The sequence below is a fragment of the Achroia grisella genome, unplaced genomic scaffold (assembly GCF_030625045.1).
Source record: "Achroia grisella isolate CSIRO2021 unplaced genomic scaffold, CSIRO_AGI_Agris_v1 utg515, whole genome shotgun sequence".
In the NCBI taxonomy this organism is placed as follows: Eukaryota; Metazoa; Arthropoda; class Insecta; order Lepidoptera; family Pyralidae; genus Achroia; species Achroia grisella.
This window is the reverse complement of record NW_026712908.1, coordinates 1,866,153-1,888,181: the sequence shown is the minus strand read 5'-3', so window position 1 is coordinate 1,888,181 and position 22,029 is coordinate 1,866,153. Positions and strand designations below refer to the sequence as shown.

Sequence of the window (22,029 nt, the reverse complement as noted above, 5' to 3'; positions counted from 1 at the left end):
CAAAACCTTAAAAATATTATACTGCACGTTGGTTAGAAGTAAATTGGAATACGCTTCGCAGATTTGGAATCCTAGATACAAAACCTACATACTACGTCTCGAAAATATTCAAAAGAAATTTATTCGTTTTTTAGCCTACAGATTACGAGATCCGTATGATTCATCTAGGTATCTTGAGTTTTGTAAAAAACACCACCTTCTGCCTCTTGAGAAGCGTAGGGAAATCGCGGATATAACATATCTCATGAGAATAGCCTCTGGTGCTGTCGATTGCCCGAATCTCCTGGGTAAATTATCCATTAATGTACCACGAGTATCAACAAGGCACAATCCTCTTCTATCTGTTCCCCTAGTGTCATCGAACTATAAGCAGAATTCATTTCTCTGGCGAGCTAGCAACAATTTTAATAAACTATCTAAAACAGTTAATATAGATCTATTTTTTAATAATATTAAATCAACGAGACACCAACTAAGTGAGCCCTTCTTTAAATAACAATTAATTATTATTGAAAATCATGTATATGTATATATTTCTATAAATTTACTATTTGTTACTGTACTCTTGTTAATTAATTTCATATTCTCTGTTAACTTTATAATGCCTTATACGTAGTGATGTAAAACTTTTTAAGAATTAGTCTATTGTTATTAGTGAAAGCCTATCAGTGGCTTACTGTGACATATATATTGACTTTATTTAAGATGTACTTGAATAGCCTTGGTTTTCCTTTAATAAATAAATAATAAATAAATAAATAAAAATAAAAATAAATCACAAATTTATATTTTATATTTAAGGTACTTATGAGTTTTATAAGATTTAGAGTACTTCTCAAACCTTTCAAATTAATTACTTTGTTCAATTCATCACAGTAAAGTAGTGTGTCAGTGTTTAACCAAATCCCCTTTTATTGAAGTCCCCCAATAACTCAATTGTTTAGTGTTTTCAAGTAATTTATCACCTATATGTATAAAGTATTAAGGTGTATGTTACAGATTAACATCCTTTTTACAGTTAATTATAATAAATAATAAATTAATATCTTTTTGTGGATCTCATTTACAATTGTAAATAGGACCATTATCTTGACATTATAGTAAGAGCCTAGATTAGAGTGTGCTATTCATACTAACAAATATCATAGAACACTAAGAGTTATCACTTCAGAAGATCTCTGATTATTTTTATTCATTTAAAAAAAGGTTTTAACCTTTTCTTAAATAAATAAAAATAATCACCAGTTATTTTTTTAACCGATAAATAATGGTAGTCTCATTGACAAGAATTTACCTGTAAATCCCTTGGGACACTGGCATGTGAAAGTGGTGACGGGGTATATAGGGCGGAAGAGCACGCTGTCGCTGGCTATGAAACCCGAAGCGTTACCGAACTGCAGCACGGTGAGGCACTCCTCGTAGTTGAGGCATGGCTCGTGTACGCAGACGTTGTCGTCGAACGGTAGTACCTGCATCCCCAAATTATTGTATACTATAGACTCAATATCCAATATTGATGGTGAAGGGGTTGTTAGTAAAGTGGTTAATAACTTGTTGCTAGCGGGGGGGAAAGGGGATTGTTAGTAATGTGGAATAATAACCCCATTCCTTGCAATGTACCATGTCAGGTTGATATTTCTATTTCTATAACTAAATTATTTCTATATGTATATGCATATACTGGTAGATCTTACATGCGTCAATGTATACCTAAATTATTAAAAGGTAAACTGTGATTTAGGTACTTTTCATACATATTAGTAAATCGTTATTAAAGTTGAAATAATTGTACGTAAAAAATTACTAGTTATGCAAGTAAAATTTTCCGATTTAAAAGACCAACGTTTATGAATTATGACAAATAATTATGAAGGACCAATTGGTAGCCCGTCATTCGTGGAAATTTAAATTTCTCCAGGATTCCTCATAGTGGAAAATATATATTGAGTCCATTTGTGTTTATCTGTCTGTCACCTTTTAACCACTAACTGGCTTAAGGGATATTAATGAAATTTGGTATGAATATAAACTTTATCACAAAGACGGACATTGTCTTTTATCTAAAAAGGTATATGAAGTCGCAGGTAACAGCTGATACAGATATATATGTATTAATTTACCTGTACAGTAGCGAGCCTGGCAAGTGTAGCCCGATGAAGGTACACCCGCTCTCGCAAGTGCGTCGGTGAATAGTATTGAGACGCATCACCCGCAACACCAACTTCTGCATCGGGCCGTCTCGCAGAAAACGACACATTCAATATATTCCCGGTCACATCCGTGTCATCCTAGTTACATCAAATATTTTTTTAAATCTTATTTAACGTAGTCATACACTAAGCATTGAAAAAGAGATATTGTTCTAAAAAAACTTGCATCGTTACCAAATTATTACTTTATTGATAATATAGTCGGAATTCCTTCAGAAATAGAGTAGATACGAAGACTGCTCTCGAGTTTACTATTTCAGAATACATATACTATGAACATTGTCAATTCAGCAGACAATGGAGTCACACATTATGTGCTTAATTGACAATGTTTTGATATCAGTTAAAAAGACAAGTGTAAATTAACATTAATACATTGCAGTTTTTTAATTTATTCTATTTTATCGTCACGATAAAGTACAAAAATATTAAGTAGTGTACTACTATTGGTATAATTCTAGATTTCTATAAGATAATACAGCAAAATTAATCATAAAAGGACTCACACTCACACACTCACCTGTACACTAAAAACATAGATATTCTCCTTCGGGCAGGGTATGATAGCAGCTAAGCCATCGATAAAGAAACCCAGTAGTGGCGATAGAAACTGTTCTGCAGTCATGTCGTTGAGTCTCACGGTGATGGAGTTAAATAGCATCTCCTTAGTTATTAGACGAACAGTGAGTTGCATCACCGCTTTAACCTCGTTTACTCCATCTAAGTAAAAATATTTCCATTAAATTTGTGGTAAATTCTAAGAGTTTCAAAGAGTAGCAGAAATACAACAGCTTGTTGATCTTTAATATTATTATATATCATATTGGTCCAAGTTTATTATAAAATTTAAAATGAGACAAGACAAACGTACGATGTACGTTTTGCTAGTAAATAACAAGAATACACGTACACACTGACAAACAGACAATTGGATTGAGATAAAAGTTAAGTCTGTATAGTCCTTAATTATCAATAGTATTTCAAATAAAAAAATATAAAAAACTATTTTTTCAATTTATCTTTAAACCGTTTAATACATTTGGACTCTATATCAATCAAAAAATGAATTTAAATACCTGTGACAGATAATTCCATAGTAGCTAGCTTAGGCACGTTGGTGTTTAGTTGTGGCGAGAGTGTCATGGAGCCCGTCGTCTCATTTAGAAGCACCAAGTTCGCATTATTACCGGACAATATCCGATATTGGAGCTAAAACACATTATTATTATATGGAGATTAATTCGAATATAGATTTTATACTTACTAGTTAAAGATCTATGTTCATAACTCATTAAGTGACTACAAAATTATTGTTTTTGGCGGTATAGTCCACATAATGTAAGGTAAAAATATCCCATGTATTTCTCCCACTCTAGGATATGATCTATCTATAAATGTAATTAAAATCTATCTTAAAGTTTAACCATAACAAACAACCTTACAAAATGTCTATTTTATAATATTAGAACAATACAGCGCTTTCGTAGAGATTATGAGAAATGTTTCTTATATTTAGTACAGGATTCGTGCATTTTGTTTTAACATAAATAGGAAATGTTCAATTATTTACAAGTGGTTTCACAATAAAGTCGTTAAATAGAGAAGTAACAGAGAGGCTTAAATATAATTCAATGTAAAACAAACAACAGTTAATTAATTATTTGAAAAGTTTGTCAAGAGCCACTTCTCGTGGGTAACATAATGGGCGCAAAATTACCATAATTTTAATAACGCAAATTTTCAAGTTTATTACAAAATAACAATGTATGTGTTTTCTGTACCTTATCTGTGACGTCAGCATCAAATGCTGGAACTCTCCCGAAGGGCCCCACGGGAAAACAGTCCTTATAATTATTGAAAATGATTTGAAAGTCCTTCATCATCGGTGCGTTATCATTTACGTCAGTCACTAAAATCTCAACACGGACATCATTCCACAGCGGAGGGCTGGCTGCTCGGATGACTAGTTCATATTTCTTACGTGGACTCTCGTAATCCAAGTCGACCATTGTCACTAGTTCAGCTTTATCTGAGCCTTGACGCGTTTCCAATGAGAAACTGCTGGAGTCATCGCCACCTAGAGAAATATTAGGTAGAGTTATATTCAGGGATTATGAACTTTCTAATTCTGGAAGAGGAAAGAAAGTGCCAATAGAAGATAATTCCAATAGAGATAATATGCATGGATGCAATATCACATAATCTAATACTAAGTGGCTTATTGCTTATCAATATTCCGGTCTAAGAATTCTACAAAACAAAAGTTTTCGACTAGATAGTGCTGTATATAATAAAAAATTGCACTGACACGTTACGTTGCTAGCTATTTAAGAAAGTATCAAGACGCTTAGCGTCGTTAGAAGAAATCCAGCGCGTGATATCAGAGACACGACTAGAGGTAGTCTTTCTTTTAATGGATGATATTGATATGACGCAGTATCTATGTATTAATGATGATAAAATGAGGATAGGTAGGTCAGTCAGTCCATCGTGGCGAATTCATTCCGAATTAATCACGATAGCTTCCAGGGAGAACCACGTGTCAATCTAAGATGATACATAACTAGCATTGAGGCCATTAGTCCCATTACTAATTATCTGTCTCCCTCCCAGATATAGTTTTTATTATAAGTCATCTGCATTCTACTCCTGCTTTACCTATTTCCCCGCAAGTCGAAAAAGAAATAGTAGAATAAAAGGACTAACCTTTGATAGAATAATGCACAACAGCATTGGGTCCCTCGTCCGGGTCTCGTGCGTATATCTCGCCGACTGTAGTACCGATGGGGCTATTCTCAGGCACGTAGAATGTGAGGCAGTCGCTTTCGAACACTGGAGGCGAGTCGTTGATATCCTCCACTTTTATATGTATGATTACCTAGAACAAACTCAGTTTATGTATTTATACTTTAGTAATCGTACAATATTAATTACAAATGAGAAGGTGTGTCTGTTTGTTGGTATATTTTAAAGTTTGATAGCTACACGGATCTTAAATAAATTTGATGTTAAGATAGATCCTGGCACGAGAGGGTTTTACTTAAAATAAAAAACAGTTTAAATTGTGGGTAAAACTAGAAGTTCATAAATATTGCATATTACTTGTTTAACAAAATTATTAGTGAAGGCAATTCTAAAAGTGAAAGAACAATAAAATTCTGTGACTACAGCACAGAATCTTATTGATCTTTCACTTCATAAGATCCAATGAATTGTGCATGTGAAATCTATACTTCCTGTAGAATTCTTCTGGGTGTCGTCCGCTTGGAAACATTGTAACTGGCATCAAACTTACTTTATGTGCTTTTAAAAAGAACGTTTTATTTGCTGTTCCAAGATGCACATAAAGCTTCCATTTAGGATAATTGTTGTAATTGCTTCTAAGAATAATAATACTTATTACAAGCACATAAAGCGCGCCATTCACGATCAAAGGTAATCTAGAAGTAGTCTCACCGTGGAGCTCTGCGGCGGCGAGCCGGCGTCGAGCGCGAGCGCACGCAGGTCGTACGTGGCGACGGACTCGCGGTCCAGCGGCTTGTTGGTGCGCAGCACGCCGGACGCGGGGTCCAGCGCGAACGTGCCGTCCTCGCGCTCGCGCGCTCCCAGCCGGTACTGCACGCGCCCGTTCAGACCCACGTCAGCGTCCGACGCGCTCACCTGCGTCACCGATGTGCCTGCACACGCAATTACTGTCTTTACACGAAACAATCTTTAACACACTTTACGTATCTCTAAAATCCTATTTAATTTAGCTAAATAGCCCTACTTTTAATTCTTATTTAGTCTGCCAAAAATAACAAAGATTTTTATTTAAATACATACGACCAAAAAGATAAAGTTAATGTCAGAAGCATTCTCTACCAGTTAATCTTTGGGAAGATTGGTGGAACAATTAAAACTTTAGTTTTATTTTTCCAATTAAATAACAAAAGTAGTAAAAACAGCAATTTCTTTCCTCTTACCTACTAACGCGTCCTCCATTATGCTTGCGGTGTACAACTGCTGTTTGAAGACGGGTGCATTATCATTAACGTCGACCACTGATATTTCGACGTCTGTGGTATCAGATAAGGCGGGCATGCCTCCATCACGCGCCGTCACCGTCAGCAAGTAGCCTAAAAAAGACGATAAACATAAAACCTAGGTCTCATAAACTATACAATACTGAAATTAAACAAAATTACAAAATTTCAGTAAAGGAATTTCTTTCTGTATGGTTATGGTTCTTAAAATGGCAAAAGCATGAATTCATTGTTTTGCTCACTTATTCATATATAGAATATTAATACTACTACTAACGCATTTTAATGTAATATGTTTTTGCAGTATCAGTTATACTGCAAAAACATATTACATTAAAATAAAAAATAATTTATTCATGTAGGACATGTTAGCCGTTTATGTACGTCAAATATTTTGTACTATAATTTTTTTCTTACCGTCTCCTTCAGTTTACATAAAGAATTGATCTTTCAAAACCAAGATTAGTATCTCACCGCTCATAGTCTCTCTGTCGAGTAGCTTATTCGTGGTAATGGCGCCGGTCTGCGGATTGATGACGAACTCCTGATCGTGGTGAGCAACGGCCTCGTTAGAGATCTCCGAGCTGAGGCTGTACGTGATCTGAGCGTTGACGCCCACGTCACTGTCAGTCGCTGACACAACCAGCACCGTGGTTCCAATTGGTGCGTCTTCGAATACCTGCGGAATATATAATTTCATTAGCTGTGCAAATTTGTAGCCTATGTATTATTCTAATGTATAATCTATATTACTATAATGTTTCATTAAAACGTTGAAGACCGCATTGAAAAATCTTATTTCTCACATAGGGACCGGTATTTTTGTGTGTGTGTATATATATACTGTACATAAATTGAAATTTACAATCATGCCACAGGTGTACAAGCGGTCCCAAGTAAAACATGACGTGTGCCCACCAGTGAGCACGCAGACCGGTAATGTTGTTGCAGAGTGACCCACCAGTGGCCACCAGTGGTCTTTAAAGTGTTAAAATTCACGCTTGTGAGAAAGAATAAAAAACATCCATCCATCTACATTCTTCACTAAAAAATTTGCGCGTTTATAATATTAGTAAGATTAGCTTTCTTTAGCCGACTAATAAGTGATTGTAATTTACTACTTTTTGTGTTCACTCTTTTGAGTGTGATAGCGCGTATATAACATGTAATTTACTTTCTTTTAAAATTTCATTTTCATTGCTGCCGGTGACTGTTGTACTCGTTCTCTTCCACATTTATATGCTCCTTCTTTCCTGCATTAAAGCTTTAAAAAGGTAATGCTGAACCCCATTTATTTTGAAGAACAACTTACATTAGACACAACACACATTTAGTATTTTACAAAACGATGTAGCATCTCACCGCAGCTGTATAAGGCGCGTTTTCGAACACTGGAGCGTAGTTGTTGGCGTCGGTGACGTTTACATGTACAAGTGCAGTGTCGGAGCGGCCTCCGCTGTCCGTAGCGGTGACGGTCAGCACGTACCGCCGTTCTTGTTTGTAGTCGAGCGGCTGTGCGACGGTCACTACACCGCGACCGTTTTGTGATGTTATCGAGAAACGGCCGCGCGTGTTACCACCCGTTATCTCATAGTGGAGCCTATATAAATAAATATAAGTAAAAAGTTAGTGCTTCTACATGTATTTTAAATTATATCTTTAGTGATACAACGATGAAAACAACATTTATTCCATCCAGTAATTCATCCGCCATGTGTACACAAACATAAAATACAAGAACTAAAATTCTAAAAAGTGCTTGGGATGCTCTTTTAAAGAAGTATCATTATTCTCTGCACCACCTATGGATGACTGGTAGAAAATGCCGCATGGCGTTAAGTCCGCCAAATGTACTGTACTATATATTGTACTGTGTGCATTAAAGTTAAATAAATAAAAAAAAATGTATGGATGATAATATAATGGTGCATGCGCCTGAGCTAACGGTATACACTGGGTGTACTAGTGGAGGATGATGTCATTTAGCCTATCTTGGCAAATGGCAATCTACTACGATGGTTTCTAGGGAGAACGTGGTGGTCAACCTGACTGGTTACTAGTAAACATTACTAAAAATCCCTCATAAAAAATAATTGTCTACTAATATTCCAGTAGGTGGACTGTAGAGTATGAGTTTCTTCCTACAGGAACATGAAGAAACAGAACATCGAACCACCAATAACGAAATACCAAGTTTTGCGTTACGTAAACGCAAATCATGGTATTTAAAAAATATGTATATACGCAGTCCTGTAGTTCTATCCTCTTTACCTGTTATCCTCATCAGCATCAGTAGCAGTGACAGTGACAAGCGGAGTGCCTGGTGGTTCGTCTTCCGCTATCTCCACGTCGTATTGCGCAGGCGCGAACACGGGGTCATTATCGTTCACATCCTGTACCACCACCGACACCGCTGCCGTCGCTGAACGCGGAGGCGTGCCACCATCTGTTGCAGTTACCTGCGACAGTACAAATTTGTATCACAAGAAAGCAAATATATTTTTTTTAATCGGCGATCAGGCGCAAGACTGTATATTGTGTTGAGTCCTGCTGGATTTGTAGACGAAGACGTTAGCACATGTACTTCTGCCTTTCTACACTGCATTTCTGCTCTGTCTGTCTCTTGACGTATGAGAAGGCTCTAAGAGCATTGCTGCCAATGAATTAGGATGGTTAGTCGGTCTGTATATTTCTTGTTGTACTGCCTTATCTCGTCATAAATTGTTGGCACATTCAGGTACTCTACATTTTTCGAGAACCATGGACCATAGTGGGCAGGCTAAGTAAGAGAGCAAAGTAAATAAATAATGTTATGGTGAAGATTCCATTTTGAACTGAGCCGGAGGTCATACAGATCGAAGATTGTAGTGTAACTATTACAATATAAAAGAAAAAATGTGGTACTAAAAAGAAAAAAATATGTATGACGTCTTAATGAACATTAAGTAATTAAGTTCAATTACTTTTTCTAATCACTTTTTTAACTCATATCTGTCTTGTCAGTTGTATCTATCCGTCTGTAGAATTTTCGAAGTCATGTCAAGTATTTTCTCTTACCAATAATTAAGATAATATTGTAGAAAAAAATAAGCGTGACACTATGACAAAAGGGTAGAATATAGGAGTAATAATACTATTATTTGATAAATCAATTATTAAATTAGTTGTATAACATTATAAAAAGTCCTGCAAATTGTTTATAATTAATGAGTAATTATTGGTAAGAATGGCTATAAGTGCTGCAGAATGCAGTGGAAAATATGCCAACTATTTATATAAATATACAAAATGAATACCTGCAGTTGATATTTAGCTTGCACCTCCCTATCGAGGGGTCCAGATGTATACACCCAACCGGATCTGGGGTCTATCGTGATGGGCATATCGCTATTACCACCATACTCTTTGTCTGATAGGGTGTATGTTAATTCAGCGTTGACTCCTTCATCCGCGTCATAAGCTTGTACCTAAAATAATTACAATTTTTAAATATACACACTCTTCCTAAGTTCGGGTGTAGCTTACCTTTATCTATATATATTATAAAATAAAGTCCCGATCGCGTGTATGTATGTTCGCAATTTAATTTTAACCATATGAATATTGATGATTATTTCGAAGTTACTTTAGCGTTTATGAATAACGTTTTTTACTATTACACGGTTTATAGATCGTTTTATCAGGTTTATGGAGTATTTATAACGATGATCGCTATTGAGCACTTATTACAGTTTTGTAATGGGTTTATGAATAATGATTTTTATAAAATCTTTACAACAGTGTAATATTGGACTTATAAAGGTTTCGTATCTTTTATGAATAACATCGTTAATATTTGCAAATTACTCACTCTAACTATACTAAATCCGACCGGCACGTTTTCACTGACGGACTCCTGGAACAGCGAGGTGTAGAACCTGGGCGAGTTGTCGTTTACATCCTTCACGTTCACCAGTAGCTGGGTTGTATTGGATCTCGATGGACTTCCACCATCTGGGACAAACAGATTTAAAGTCTAAACTGGAAGAATACACAACTGTTCTAAAAATTATATGTAAAATTGGTGGCGCTGTGTAAATTTTCCAGTGTTATTTTTCTTTTCTCGATATTTCATACGAGTAATAAGACACTGATATTTGTGGAAGAATTTGTTAATATTGTCACCCAAATTAATGGGAAAACCAACTGGAAAAAGAGAAGACTCCAAAGGAAATTGCAATTGAATAATGATTATTATTTATTTGAGACATACCTTGAGCTCTTATAACGAGTCTGTAATTCCGGACTTGCTCGTAGTCGAGAGGTTTGACTAAGGACACATCTCCACTGAGACTGTCTATGGCGAACTGCATCTGTGTATTACCACCGATGATAGCGTATCGTATCGCAGCATTCGCGCCCACGTCCGCATCCGTTGCTCTGTGAAAAATCCATACGTACATATGAGATATGCGAAAGTGAGTCTATCTGTTTATTACAATTTCAAAACTAAGCGGCTTAATTAATCTTATTGAAATTTGGCGTGAAGATATATTGCATGACGAGGATTAACTGTTATCTATCAAAAAGTAATAATAATAATAAACTCTTTATTGTGCACATAGAAGAAATACAATAAGAAAAAGAAAAACAATAAATAGAAAATTATGAACAAAAGGCGGTCTTATCGCTATAAGCAATTTCTTACAGACAACCTACAAGATAGGACTAACATACACAGAAGAGGTAGATGGCACACACAAGACACTAGAATTATCAAACTAATTAATAGACATACATATATATATATATATATATATATATATAAATAAATATACATACATATATTCAATATATTGGAAGATTTCAGAGTTAAATAGGAAAAAAAAAAAAAAATTTGCTATAGGGACAGATAATGAGACCTTAGACGATTTTTAAATATTGTATGAGATTGAGCGGATCGAATGGAGAGTGGTAGAGAGTTCCAAAGGCGAATGGCTAGGACAGTGAAAGAGTTGGAATAATATGTAGAGGATGAGCAGGGATCGTCAGACAAAGGCTTCTGGTGCTACGCAAAGCAGAACCGGGGGATTTAGAGTGAAATAAAAAATTTGTTTTTAGATATTCTGGAGTAGAGGGATGGAAAAGAATGGTGTAAAGAAGGCATAGTATGTGAAAATTCCTGCGAAGACGAATGGGAAGCCACTTGAGTTGATTGCGAAAATTGGAAATGTGGTCATACTTACGGAGACCAAATATGAATCGTATGGACATATTTTGGAGTCGCTCAAGTTTACTCACATCAGTCACATCAGTCTTGACTGAGTCAATCACTCCTTGTTCAAATTTACTCAATTCTAACTTGTCTTTAAAAACTGATAATTGTAATGTTGCACCAGTACGAAGGACAATTATTTATTCAGATGAATGTGGTAAGGGTTTGGGCCGTTCATTATCAGAAAGTTTATCTCAACATGTTATAAATAATTGTCTACCTGGTGCTTCATTGCCTAATATTTTAAATAAGGTGGTTAATGGTAGGTATGATAAGTTAACCACATTAGTCATTGCTTTAGGCAACTGTTTAAATGTAAAAAAAAGTCATGTCATTAAACTTGTAAACTCTTTGCTGAGCTGGGCATAGGTAAAATAATTTTATGTGCATTTCCTTACTGTCATTCTCTGACTATTGAACAAAATAAGTTCATATATTATATTAATAATTTAATTTATAATATGACTTGTCGTCATAATGACTTTTTATTTTTTGATAGTAACAAATCTGTTACAAACTTTTGTATGACTGGAGATAGATTTTATCTGCCTAAAAAACAAATAAGAAATATAGCTAGTTTACTAGCTTATAATATAAATGACCCCATTATAAGTAATATAATGGGTTGCACTAATCCAATTAGTAGTATTTGTACTAATGTTAATACTAAACATTCTGAAAATATTGACATAAATATTGATTCTAGTAAGAATCCTTTTATTTACAATAATTTAAATATGACTGCAGATTTAAACTGCTGAAAAAGACAAAGGGAAAGCTATCAGAATTGAAAATTGTTCACCAGAACATACAAAGTTTTCTCGGCTGTGAATTAATTATTCAATTGTTTTTAGAAAAAAATAATATAGATGTTCTATGTTTAACTGAACATTGGCTCAAAGTGAGCAATATGATGTTAAGCTTAAACAATTATAATATTGTCAGCTGCTTTAATAGAAAAATAGTAAATAGAGGAGGTTCCATGATATTGGTGAAAAATAATATAAAAGTAAAAGAACGTAGTGATATTGGCAATCTTTCCGTTGAGTGTTGTATTGAAATTTCCTGTGTGGAACTAGAAAATTATATAGTTATGTGTGTATATAGACCTCCAAATAGTGATTATAATTTATTTGAAGAGGTAATGGAGGATATTTTAAAAAGAGTATTTAATATTAACAAAAAATTTATAGTGTGTGGTGATTTCAATGTTGACATTTTATCACATAATACCACAAAAACTAAATTAATGAGTTTATTTCAATCTTTTGACTTGAGTAATGTCTTCCACGAACCCACTCGTATCACAGCCACGTCTGCTACTTGTTTGGATAACATATTTAGCAACAGTGAATATTTAGATAAAATAATATTAAACAACCTTCCTTCTGATCACTGTGGTCAATTAGTAATTTTTCCAAATCACGTAAACAAAATTAGGAAAATTAATTTATTAAAAAGAGACTTGACTAGTTATAAGATAAATAAATTTAAAATATCAGTTCGTAGTAAATTAGATTTTTGTCCTCAATCTGATGAACCTAACAAACTTTATACAGATTTCTTCAATATTGTTTCTTACGAATATAATAAGGCTTTTAACAAAAAAACTATCTGTATTAGTAACAAAACAAAATTTTCAGAATGGGCTACAAAGGGAATTCTTAAAAGTAGAAATATATTATTTGATTTATATGATCAAAAAAAATACCGTTTCGATAGTACATTCGTAAATTATGTAAAAAGATACTCAAAAACTTTTAAAAAGGTATGTAATGTAGCAAAGTCTAATTATCTAAATAAAAAAATTAAAGAATCCAAGGATAAGATTAGGACAGTGTGGAATATTATTAATAAAGAAACTGGCAAAGTTAAAAGTCCATATAATGATTTTACGTTAAATTATAATGATAAACTAGTAACGTCCACAAAAGAAATAGTCAATATTTTTGAAAAATTTTTCGCTAGTATTCCAACTGATATTACGTCCTCTTTGGACTCTTCTCCAAGTACAGCTAAATCATTCCTTATTGACAATGTTGCTTCGTGTCCGGTTACATTTAAATTTACATTTATTGACATTGCTACAATTACGAAAACATTTAAACAATTAAATTTAAAAAATACTGAAGACCATTGGGGCATGTCTGTTAAAGTTATTAACACCGCTATAGATGTTATTGCTCCATATTTAGTAACTATCTTCAATAAATGTATTTTTGACGGTGTTTTTCCCAATTTAATGAAACATAGTAAAATAACTCCACTTTTTAAGTTAGGGGATAAAACTGAAGTAGGTAATTATAGGCCCATTTCTATCTTACCAGTACTAAGTAAAGTGTTTGAAAAAATTATGCTCAATCAGATGCTTCACCACTTTAAAATAAATAGACTGCTTCACAGTCGGCAATTTGGTTTCACGGCCGGTAAATCAACTACTGACGCTGGTGTAGCTTTAATGAAACACATTTTTGACTGTTGGGAGAGGTCACAGGATGCTATCGGTGTATTCTGTGACCTCTCAAAAGCATTTGATTGCGTTGATCATGAAACACTCTTACTCAAATTAGAATATTACGGTATTAGATATGAAGCACTATGCATGATGAAACCCTATCTAAATAATAGAATGCAAGTTGTTGAAATAAATGGTGTAAAGTCTGAGGGAACTAGTATTAAAATGGGTGTTCCTCAGGGCTCTATTCTAGGTCCTTTCTTATTTTTAGTTTACATAAACGATCTTCCTTATATGGTAGAAAAGATAGCTGACATAGTTCTGTTTGCTGATGATACTTCATTAGTATTCAAAGTCAATCGACATATTGATGATATGGACGAAGTAAACGGTTCTCTCTCTTATGTTTTAAAATGGTTTACGGCAAATAATATGCTACTAAATGCAAATAAAACTAAATGTATCAAATTTACTCTCCCCAATGTAAGGCCGGTAGATTCAAAAATCGTATTGGACAATAAATCTATTAATTTTGTTGACGATACTGTATTTCTAGGTATCACATTAGATTCCAAGTTGCAATGGGGTGCTCATATTACTAAATTGGCGAGTCGACTTAGTTCTGCCGCTTACGCGGTAAGAAGAATTAGACAATTAACAGACGTGGCAACGGCTAAACTTGTCTATTTTAGCTATTTCCATAGCATTATGTCGTATGGTATTTTGTTATGGGGCAAAGCAGCTGATATAAATACAATATTTACTTTACAAAAGAGGGCCATTCGCTCCATTTATGGTATGGGTTCCAGGGAGTCATTGCGAGAGTGTTTTAAGGAATCAAATATCCTCACCGTTGCTTCTCAATACATTTATGAAAATATCATCTATGCCAGAAGGAATATAGACAGTTTCAAAAGAGTTAGAGATTGCACTAATAAAAGCTTACGTAACAATAACAAACTGATTTTACCTAAATGTCGTTTGGCTAAAGTTAGTAATTCGTTTTATGGCAATTGCGTAAGGTTTTACAATAAAATACCAGAGTCTGTTATAAATCTGCCAGAAAAAAGATTTAAATGTCAAATAAAACAGTTCCTTTGCAAAAAAGCTTACTATAAAATTGAAGAATTCGTTAACGATAATAATGTTTTTATAGAAAAACTTTAAATCTATAGCACTGACAATATTATCTGATTACATTAATAATGAGTGCGTAGCGACTTCTATGTTGATTATCGCATGCCTCTTACTTGTTATACTGTAATTATTTATATAAAAAAAAACATCTATTAAAAAGAGCAACACACAAGTTTCTTGCTCATTCTTCTTGTGATGAATCTGCATTCCGAATGAGTGGTAGAATCAAAATATGACTATTCAAAAGTGCTTGTAATGAGTTTATTTGAATAAAGATTATTTCTATTTCTATTTCTATTTATTTAATTGTTCTTCAGTGAGATTTACATAGCAGGAATCCGCATAATCTAGGATTGGAAGTAACAAGGAATTTGCTAGCGCAATTTTGGTATCCACTGGTAGGAAGTTCCGCAACCTATTAATGCTTCCGACGGCTGCAAACATTTTCCGACTTAACTGTGTAATTTGTGGTGACCAAGACAAATTTTCATCAAAAAGAATTCCAAGATTTTTGACCTGAACGGAATATTTAATGTCATGGCCATCAAAGGTAACTGGTGGTAGAAGATTGAAGTCTAATCTAGAAGTAAAATACGAACTTCCAATAATTATACACTGTGTTTTTTTAGGATTTAATATAAGTAAAAGTAGAGGAAGAAGGCAGAAATAGGTAGTATTAAGTAAGTTTTTTTTTAAATATAAAGTAATTTTAATAAAGTAATTGTAGTCCGATTAGAGTTCCATAGTAAGGCCAAAGCCACCCAGTTATACACGTGTTTCGGAGAATCGTGATTTCAATATATTGCATATTGTCCATGCTCCAAGAAATAGGCATAAATATTTTGACTTCTGCTAAAATTTAATACTATAAATGGTAATAATTTATGATGTTCAGGTATTGAAATCTCACCACGATATCAAATTCTCATTATTTGAAATGATCTAATATCCTGTAGAACCTGATTTATTAAAATAACGTGTAAGATGTATGCCAATATATGGTATTAGTAGGATATTGGTAATAAACATTGTAAGTAATTAATTTTGGGAGTTTTAAATTAAATACCGAAAATCATGATTTCTAAGTCATGTCTGTACATATTTCTACAACTATAGAGCATACAAAGTTGTTGATGTTTCTTATGCAAAGTATATGCAGTATTTTTATGTAATTGGAATGCAAACTCATGGGTCGCCATTCTTATACTAAGATGTCAAACTTTTTACCTCTAGTTTTACTGCCTTTCGTTGGCAACACATTTTACAAAGTAACCTGTTTGGCGGTTGAAATAGGTGAGACGAGATCCAGACGACTTTTAATTCAAAATTGCTTGACGACATATAATAGATATAATGACTCACTTTATCCGAGCAATAACAGGATTGTCTGCAACACTAATGTCTTCGTCGATGTTCACCGTGTACGTTTTTTCACTAAACTGCGGGTAGTTGTCGTTGTCATCCAGTATGTTCACATGTACTGTAGCCCTGTTAAGGAAATTATCGTATGAATATGCTGCGTCTCTAATTGTACCTATTAATAGTCTAAAATTCTTCTTTGCCGCACTAATATGCTTGTTATAGTTGTGGGAGTGGATGTATTGCATACACAATTAGTGCATTTTTAAACAGATCTGTTCGTCACCACCATGCATCAAGAAGTTCAGAAATCGTCGTCTCTCTGTATCTTTGATTATCGTCTGTGCTTTTATCCGTATCGATACTAGATTGTTTCCTATAATCATATGGTGTAACCATATGATTATATCTATATATATTTAAGAACTTGAAGCATAGTGTCTTAAAAAGAAGTAATACGTTTTTCTTATTTATTCTTAAAGGTATATAATTGACTAAGGTAAATGAAAACATTTTGCCATTAATCACAAGATAGTGTCTCGTGATTAATTGTAAAATTGGCAACACAGATCAGTACAAGAATATTCCAAACCGATCACAATCTTTTAATCATAATTGCCCTGCATATTTATACATTGAATTTGCAGTTTGTTGCAAAATAATGTATATTTTATTGTTTTACTAGTAACCGACAAATATCTTTGGTAGAAATACTTACGTGCTTGATAGTCTATCCGAGATAGGGCTAGCCTGATCAGTGGCCTTCACGATCACTGTATATCTTGCTACTTTCTCCCTGTCCAGTGTGGATCTAGTCAATAATGCTCCACTTCTGCCGTCTACTCTGAACACGTCTTGAGTATCTGGCTGCTCGTTGCTGGTATCTATAGACTCATTGGTGTCTTCCAAATTTAGAGTCTCGGCTGATACAGACTCAATTGAATATTCCACCTGGGAGAAATAATGTATTATAATAATAACAGCATCATATGGTTACAAAACGGTAATTTTAAATATATAGAATACAAATGAAAACGTTGTAGTCAGTACAAGACCTGGAAATCCACCTATGAATATTTCCTATTGTAATTTTAATCAGTCTCCTGTATTATTGAGTTACATTTAATTATGTACTATTTATATATACGTAATAATGTAATTATATACCTGATTTTTAGAGAGTTAACCTTTATTAGGATTTATCATTTTCTATTATAAACATGTTTTTAAATTTTTTATTTAATTATTTAAATGAGTTAAAATAAATTTAAAACTATAGCTCTTGAAACTGTACAATAAATATTCCTCACCTCTGCATTCTTGCCAATGTCTTGATCAGTTGCTTTAAGTGTGAGCACGGTAGTGCCTGCGCTGGCGCCTTCTCGAACAGATGCCTCGTATTGTTGCATTTCGAATACCGGCGAGTGATCATTACAGTCTAGCACATTGATCTGCAAATTAAAGTGCGTTTACAAAACACAGTCGATGCTTCTGTACAGGATTAATTATATAAATAAAAGGAAGGAACTGCTTAAGTTCTTATGGAATGGCAAATAAGATGACGGCCTAATCATTGGTTTCTTGTAGGCAATCGTCGTCTATATATACGAACAACACTACGGATATCATGTGATCATGTGACGTTAGTGACCACTAATACGTTACCATTCCGAAGGATTAAGTTGACCTGTCTTTTATCCTGTAATTTTACTGCCTTATCTCACCCTACAATCAAAACACAACTTACAAAGGAAGCTGCTTGATGGCTCAGGTAAATAAAAGTACCTATGCATTTTACAAAGTATTAAGTATATGTACTACATATAGTACATACATTTTCATCAGTTCTGAACCAACTAATGCTTCATTTTGTAAACCTTTTGTTTGTTTAAAGATAGTTTCGCGTTGGTTTCATAAAACTTTGTCACGATTAAGTTTTCTTGTGGAACTTAATATGAACAAAAAATATAGTAAATATTACGTTACCGACTATTATTAAAGCATCAATAAAATCTAAGAGAGTCCTAACCTGCAAAGTGGTTGTTCCACTTCTTGGAGGGAAAGTGTCATCTTGCGCGACCACCCTAAAATAATGCACATCCAGTCTCTCTCTGTCGAGTCTAGCTTGAGTAGTGACGACGCCAGTCCTCGAGTCCACGGCGAACATACCAGCGGACCGAGAGTCCAATAAACTCGACATGGAATACGACACCGGACTATTTTCTGGGTCCCTGAAAAGGATCGTGTCAATTAAGTATAGCTATTCGATTATGAATTGTAAACAAGCAGAAATAAAGTTTAAAATGGTGTTGCTTTATGAATATCAAAGTAAAATTTAAAGGTGTGGCAAAATTTATTTATTAGTAAATTTTATGATCGAAATATAACCAAAGTACTATTTAGAATGGACATACACATCTAAGCTACATACTTACAATATATACATTTATTAAAAGAATGTAAAATACATTAAATTACATGAATATAAAAATATATGGAACTACTATTACCGACATTAAACAATTAAAACGTATGCTGTATCAAATACATATAATACAATGAGAAATTAATCACAACAGAAAAGAAACAAACAAAATAAAAAAAAACACTATTATCGATTAGGAAATCAATCACACCATATACGTTTCCTTTCTTTTTTATAGTTTTGTGATTATCTGCTATTATAAAACGATAAACTATAACGGTCATAGAAAATAAGTTGATGTGATTACACTCCAGTTGTCTGTAGTTTCGGGGGACTAATGACAGTGTTACGGCATGTTGGTATCATTTTTCATAGTATAGAATCTATTTCTTCGTATTAACAAGGTATTAAATAGAAAGGTCCAGAATAATATCCAGATTATATTTTGGATCAATCATCTTTAAATATATAAAAACTTTTAAAGTGAATTCTGTACATAAAATGAAATAGTCACAGGTATGTATATGTATGCTCCAGTTATTATATGCATATTATATTTATATACTACTCACAATGTAAGCGATATCTGATAAAATCAGCAGTCATTGCAACGAGTGCTTGCAAATTGCAGATCGACATTAACGGTTGCATGATAATCTCAGTAATTCTATTTCAAGAGATCAAGGAAACAAATTCTAATGTTATAGGGAGTAAATTATCTAACAGGATAAAATAACTGCGAGTACCATCTCTAGTCAGTTAATAGCAGCAAAAAGGTTTCATTTCATAAAGTAGTTCTTTGCGCGTCATTGTTCCTAGACGATAATGATCATACCGCCGTACAAAATACAGTCATCAGTTTAAATTTGAGCGGTTTAACCTCATTGCAAGCGGTGGCATTGTCTGCCGACGCGTGCAATGGCTCATGACAATGGTTCCGGACCACATAAAATAAATGAGACTATAAAAGCTCAACGAGCCGGCATAAAGTCAATTAAGCGCCAGATGGTTTATGAGTGAAGGTGTTATATTCGTGTCATTTAAAGATAATGCCAACAGAAAGTCAACAACCTATTTCATTTAATGGATAAAAATTCTAATCCGATAAACATGCAAATGCATCAACAACATACGGTCGTACCGTCGAGAATGTTGACTAGACTGCATGGTTAGTTTATCGTATTTTGTATTAGCATAGATACATAAATTTACCATTCACGTTCACATTCAATTAATAAATCATCGTGATAGAAGAATAATTGCGTTATTAACATACCGTGCTTTTACTGAAGTGACGACAACCCCTGGCGGTTGTTCCTCAGCAACAGAAGCCACGTATAATGCTTGCTCAAAATATGGCGATTGGTTTCGAAGTTCCCGTTTCACTCTCTTGACTATATCAGTATCGTTTAACTCTTGATGGTGATATACTATTTTCAGTCTGTGGTCGGAGTCGATAATATTTGTTTTCTCACAATTGAACGTGAACAGAATAGACACCTTCCACATCGGCTCCTGAATACACACATCGTTGGTTGTCACTAAATCGCCCTGGCTGTTCTCAATCATGAACCTAGGATCGCTGACATCCAAAAATTGCACTTTACACATTTTCTGAACAGTTCGCGGTAAAAAGGCCGTCAAAGAATTTACAAACTGAGACCTCTTCAGACATATTCCTTGCCATCGATCCGTGGTTGGTATAGCAAAACTTGCATAGGTCTCCGTTACCCATTGCTTAGCTTCAGCTATTTTTACATCTACAGCCATATCAAATGGTACTAAAGAATGAGATCGTTTTCTCCTACTTCTATTTCTCGCTACAAAATCCTCGAACATGGCGTTAGACCAAGGATAAGCAGTTGAAAGAACACTATATTGACTAGAGACTACTTCCTCAGCTTCTAACAACCTCCAGTCTATACTCTCTGGATATATTACTTCTCTTTTTTCTCTTCCTGGTTCATCTTCATACTGAAGAGCGGCATCATTCTGATCGTAGACTCTATCAAAATCTATATCGTAGAGGTCTGCATGCCGTCTGGAACAGTCTTCGCCAGTGACCAGAATTCTTACAGGGAGGCTATAATACTCAATGTCACGGATCCGTTCCGATGTTGAGTCTACGTAGAACGTGAAGAGATTTGGGTACATAACGCCATCGCATCTTAGCCTCTTTCTTAAGGTGACCAGGCCACTTGTCCTGTTGACTTGGAGAATGTGATGGACAAAGTTGGCTGTACGGTGAACGTCTATAGTGTACGTTCTTTCTGAGCCAAGGCGGTAGACAGCGGCATCGATGACAACGTGGCCAGGTCGGGCGGTGTCGGGGACGAGCACGAGGTAGGCGCGAGTGACCGCCACGGCCAGCGCGGCGATCACCACGTACACCCACAGCCGAGACATGGTGTGCGCGTTCATCTACAACACCGCCGCTGGGGCCGCCAGTTGCTGCAGTTGTCCATCTGTAACAAAAAAGTTTCATTTTCAAATAATTACACATTTTTTTAAACTCTTACACTTTAAACATTTAATATTTTCTATAATAAGAAGGATATATAGTTAAGTTCGGTTATTTTTATATATACTCGTATCAAGTTGTATTTTCCATGTTTGTATTGTAATTTCGTTTATGGAGTGTTAATTAAAATAGTCGTAGTAATACTTGTATTTATTTCCGCTTCATAAATTGATATACCAATTTATAAATTGCTTAGTATTTATTCAAATGTAGTCAGTAAATTAGCTATTTAATCATGTTTGATGGATAGATATTACAATAATTTAAAATTTATCAAACATACGACGTATGTAACAAATTTCGATTTTTTCTAATTAGTTTATGAGATATTTTCTTCTTTAAAAGTTGAATACTAAATTCTACTTTAGAAACTGCATAAATAATGACTTTCTAGCTTCAGCGACTTAACTCGGATGATAATAGATGGACAGGTAAATTTATTATGCAAACTGTTTACCCACTTCATACCTTCATGTTAAAATTAATACATAAATATGTAAATGTCTACAAAACAGATTAAGCAAGTGTTACAGGAGAAGGTCCTTAAATAAACAAGTACTTAAGTATAAGTAATTTTAATTCATACATAATGTTTATATATCGTGCTTAAACAAATAAGCAATCCTAAACACACAGTGTGTCG

At 34.2% G+C, this 22,029-nt stretch overlaps 1 protein-coding gene across 1 annotated transcript in view; it reads right to left on the bottom strand.

Annotated features, from left to right (window-relative positions):
- LOC131847068 (protocadherin-like wing polarity protein stan) overlaps positions 1 to 21,271 on the bottom strand; it is a 122,387-nt gene extending 101,116 nt beyond the window's left edge. The window contains exons 1-19 of the mRNA XM_059196518.1: positions 20,142 to 21,271; positions 18,470 to 18,671; positions 17,751 to 17,891; positions 17,159 to 17,391; positions 16,444 to 16,569; positions 10,488 to 10,654; positions 10,086 to 10,228; positions 9,532 to 9,702; positions 8,507 to 8,694; positions 7,598 to 7,835; positions 6,710 to 6,914; positions 6,176 to 6,328; positions 5,667 to 5,887; positions 4,917 to 5,088; positions 3,992 to 4,287; positions 3,287 to 3,419; positions 2,731 to 2,930; positions 2,121 to 2,288; positions 1,295 to 1,469 (exon numbers count right to left, since the gene is read on the bottom strand). Of these exons, the coding sequence (XP_059052501.1) occupies positions 1,295 to 1,469; positions 2,121 to 2,288; positions 2,731 to 2,930; positions 3,287 to 3,419; positions 3,992 to 4,287; positions 4,917 to 5,088; positions 5,667 to 5,887; positions 6,176 to 6,328; positions 6,710 to 6,914; positions 7,598 to 7,835; positions 8,507 to 8,694; positions 9,532 to 9,702; positions 10,086 to 10,228; positions 10,488 to 10,654; positions 16,444 to 16,569; positions 17,159 to 17,391; positions 17,751 to 17,891; positions 18,470 to 18,671; positions 20,142 to 21,271 (4,462 nt within the window). The remainder of the gene's footprint in view (positions 1 to 1,294; positions 1,470 to 2,120; positions 2,289 to 2,730; positions 2,931 to 3,286; positions 3,420 to 3,991; positions 4,288 to 4,916; positions 5,089 to 5,666; positions 5,888 to 6,175; positions 6,329 to 6,709; positions 6,915 to 7,597; positions 7,836 to 8,506; positions 8,695 to 9,531; positions 9,703 to 10,085; positions 10,229 to 10,487; positions 10,655 to 16,443; positions 16,570 to 17,158; positions 17,392 to 17,750; positions 17,892 to 18,469; positions 18,672 to 20,141) is intronic.
- Between the last annotated feature and the right edge of the window lie 758 nt (positions 21,272 to 22,029).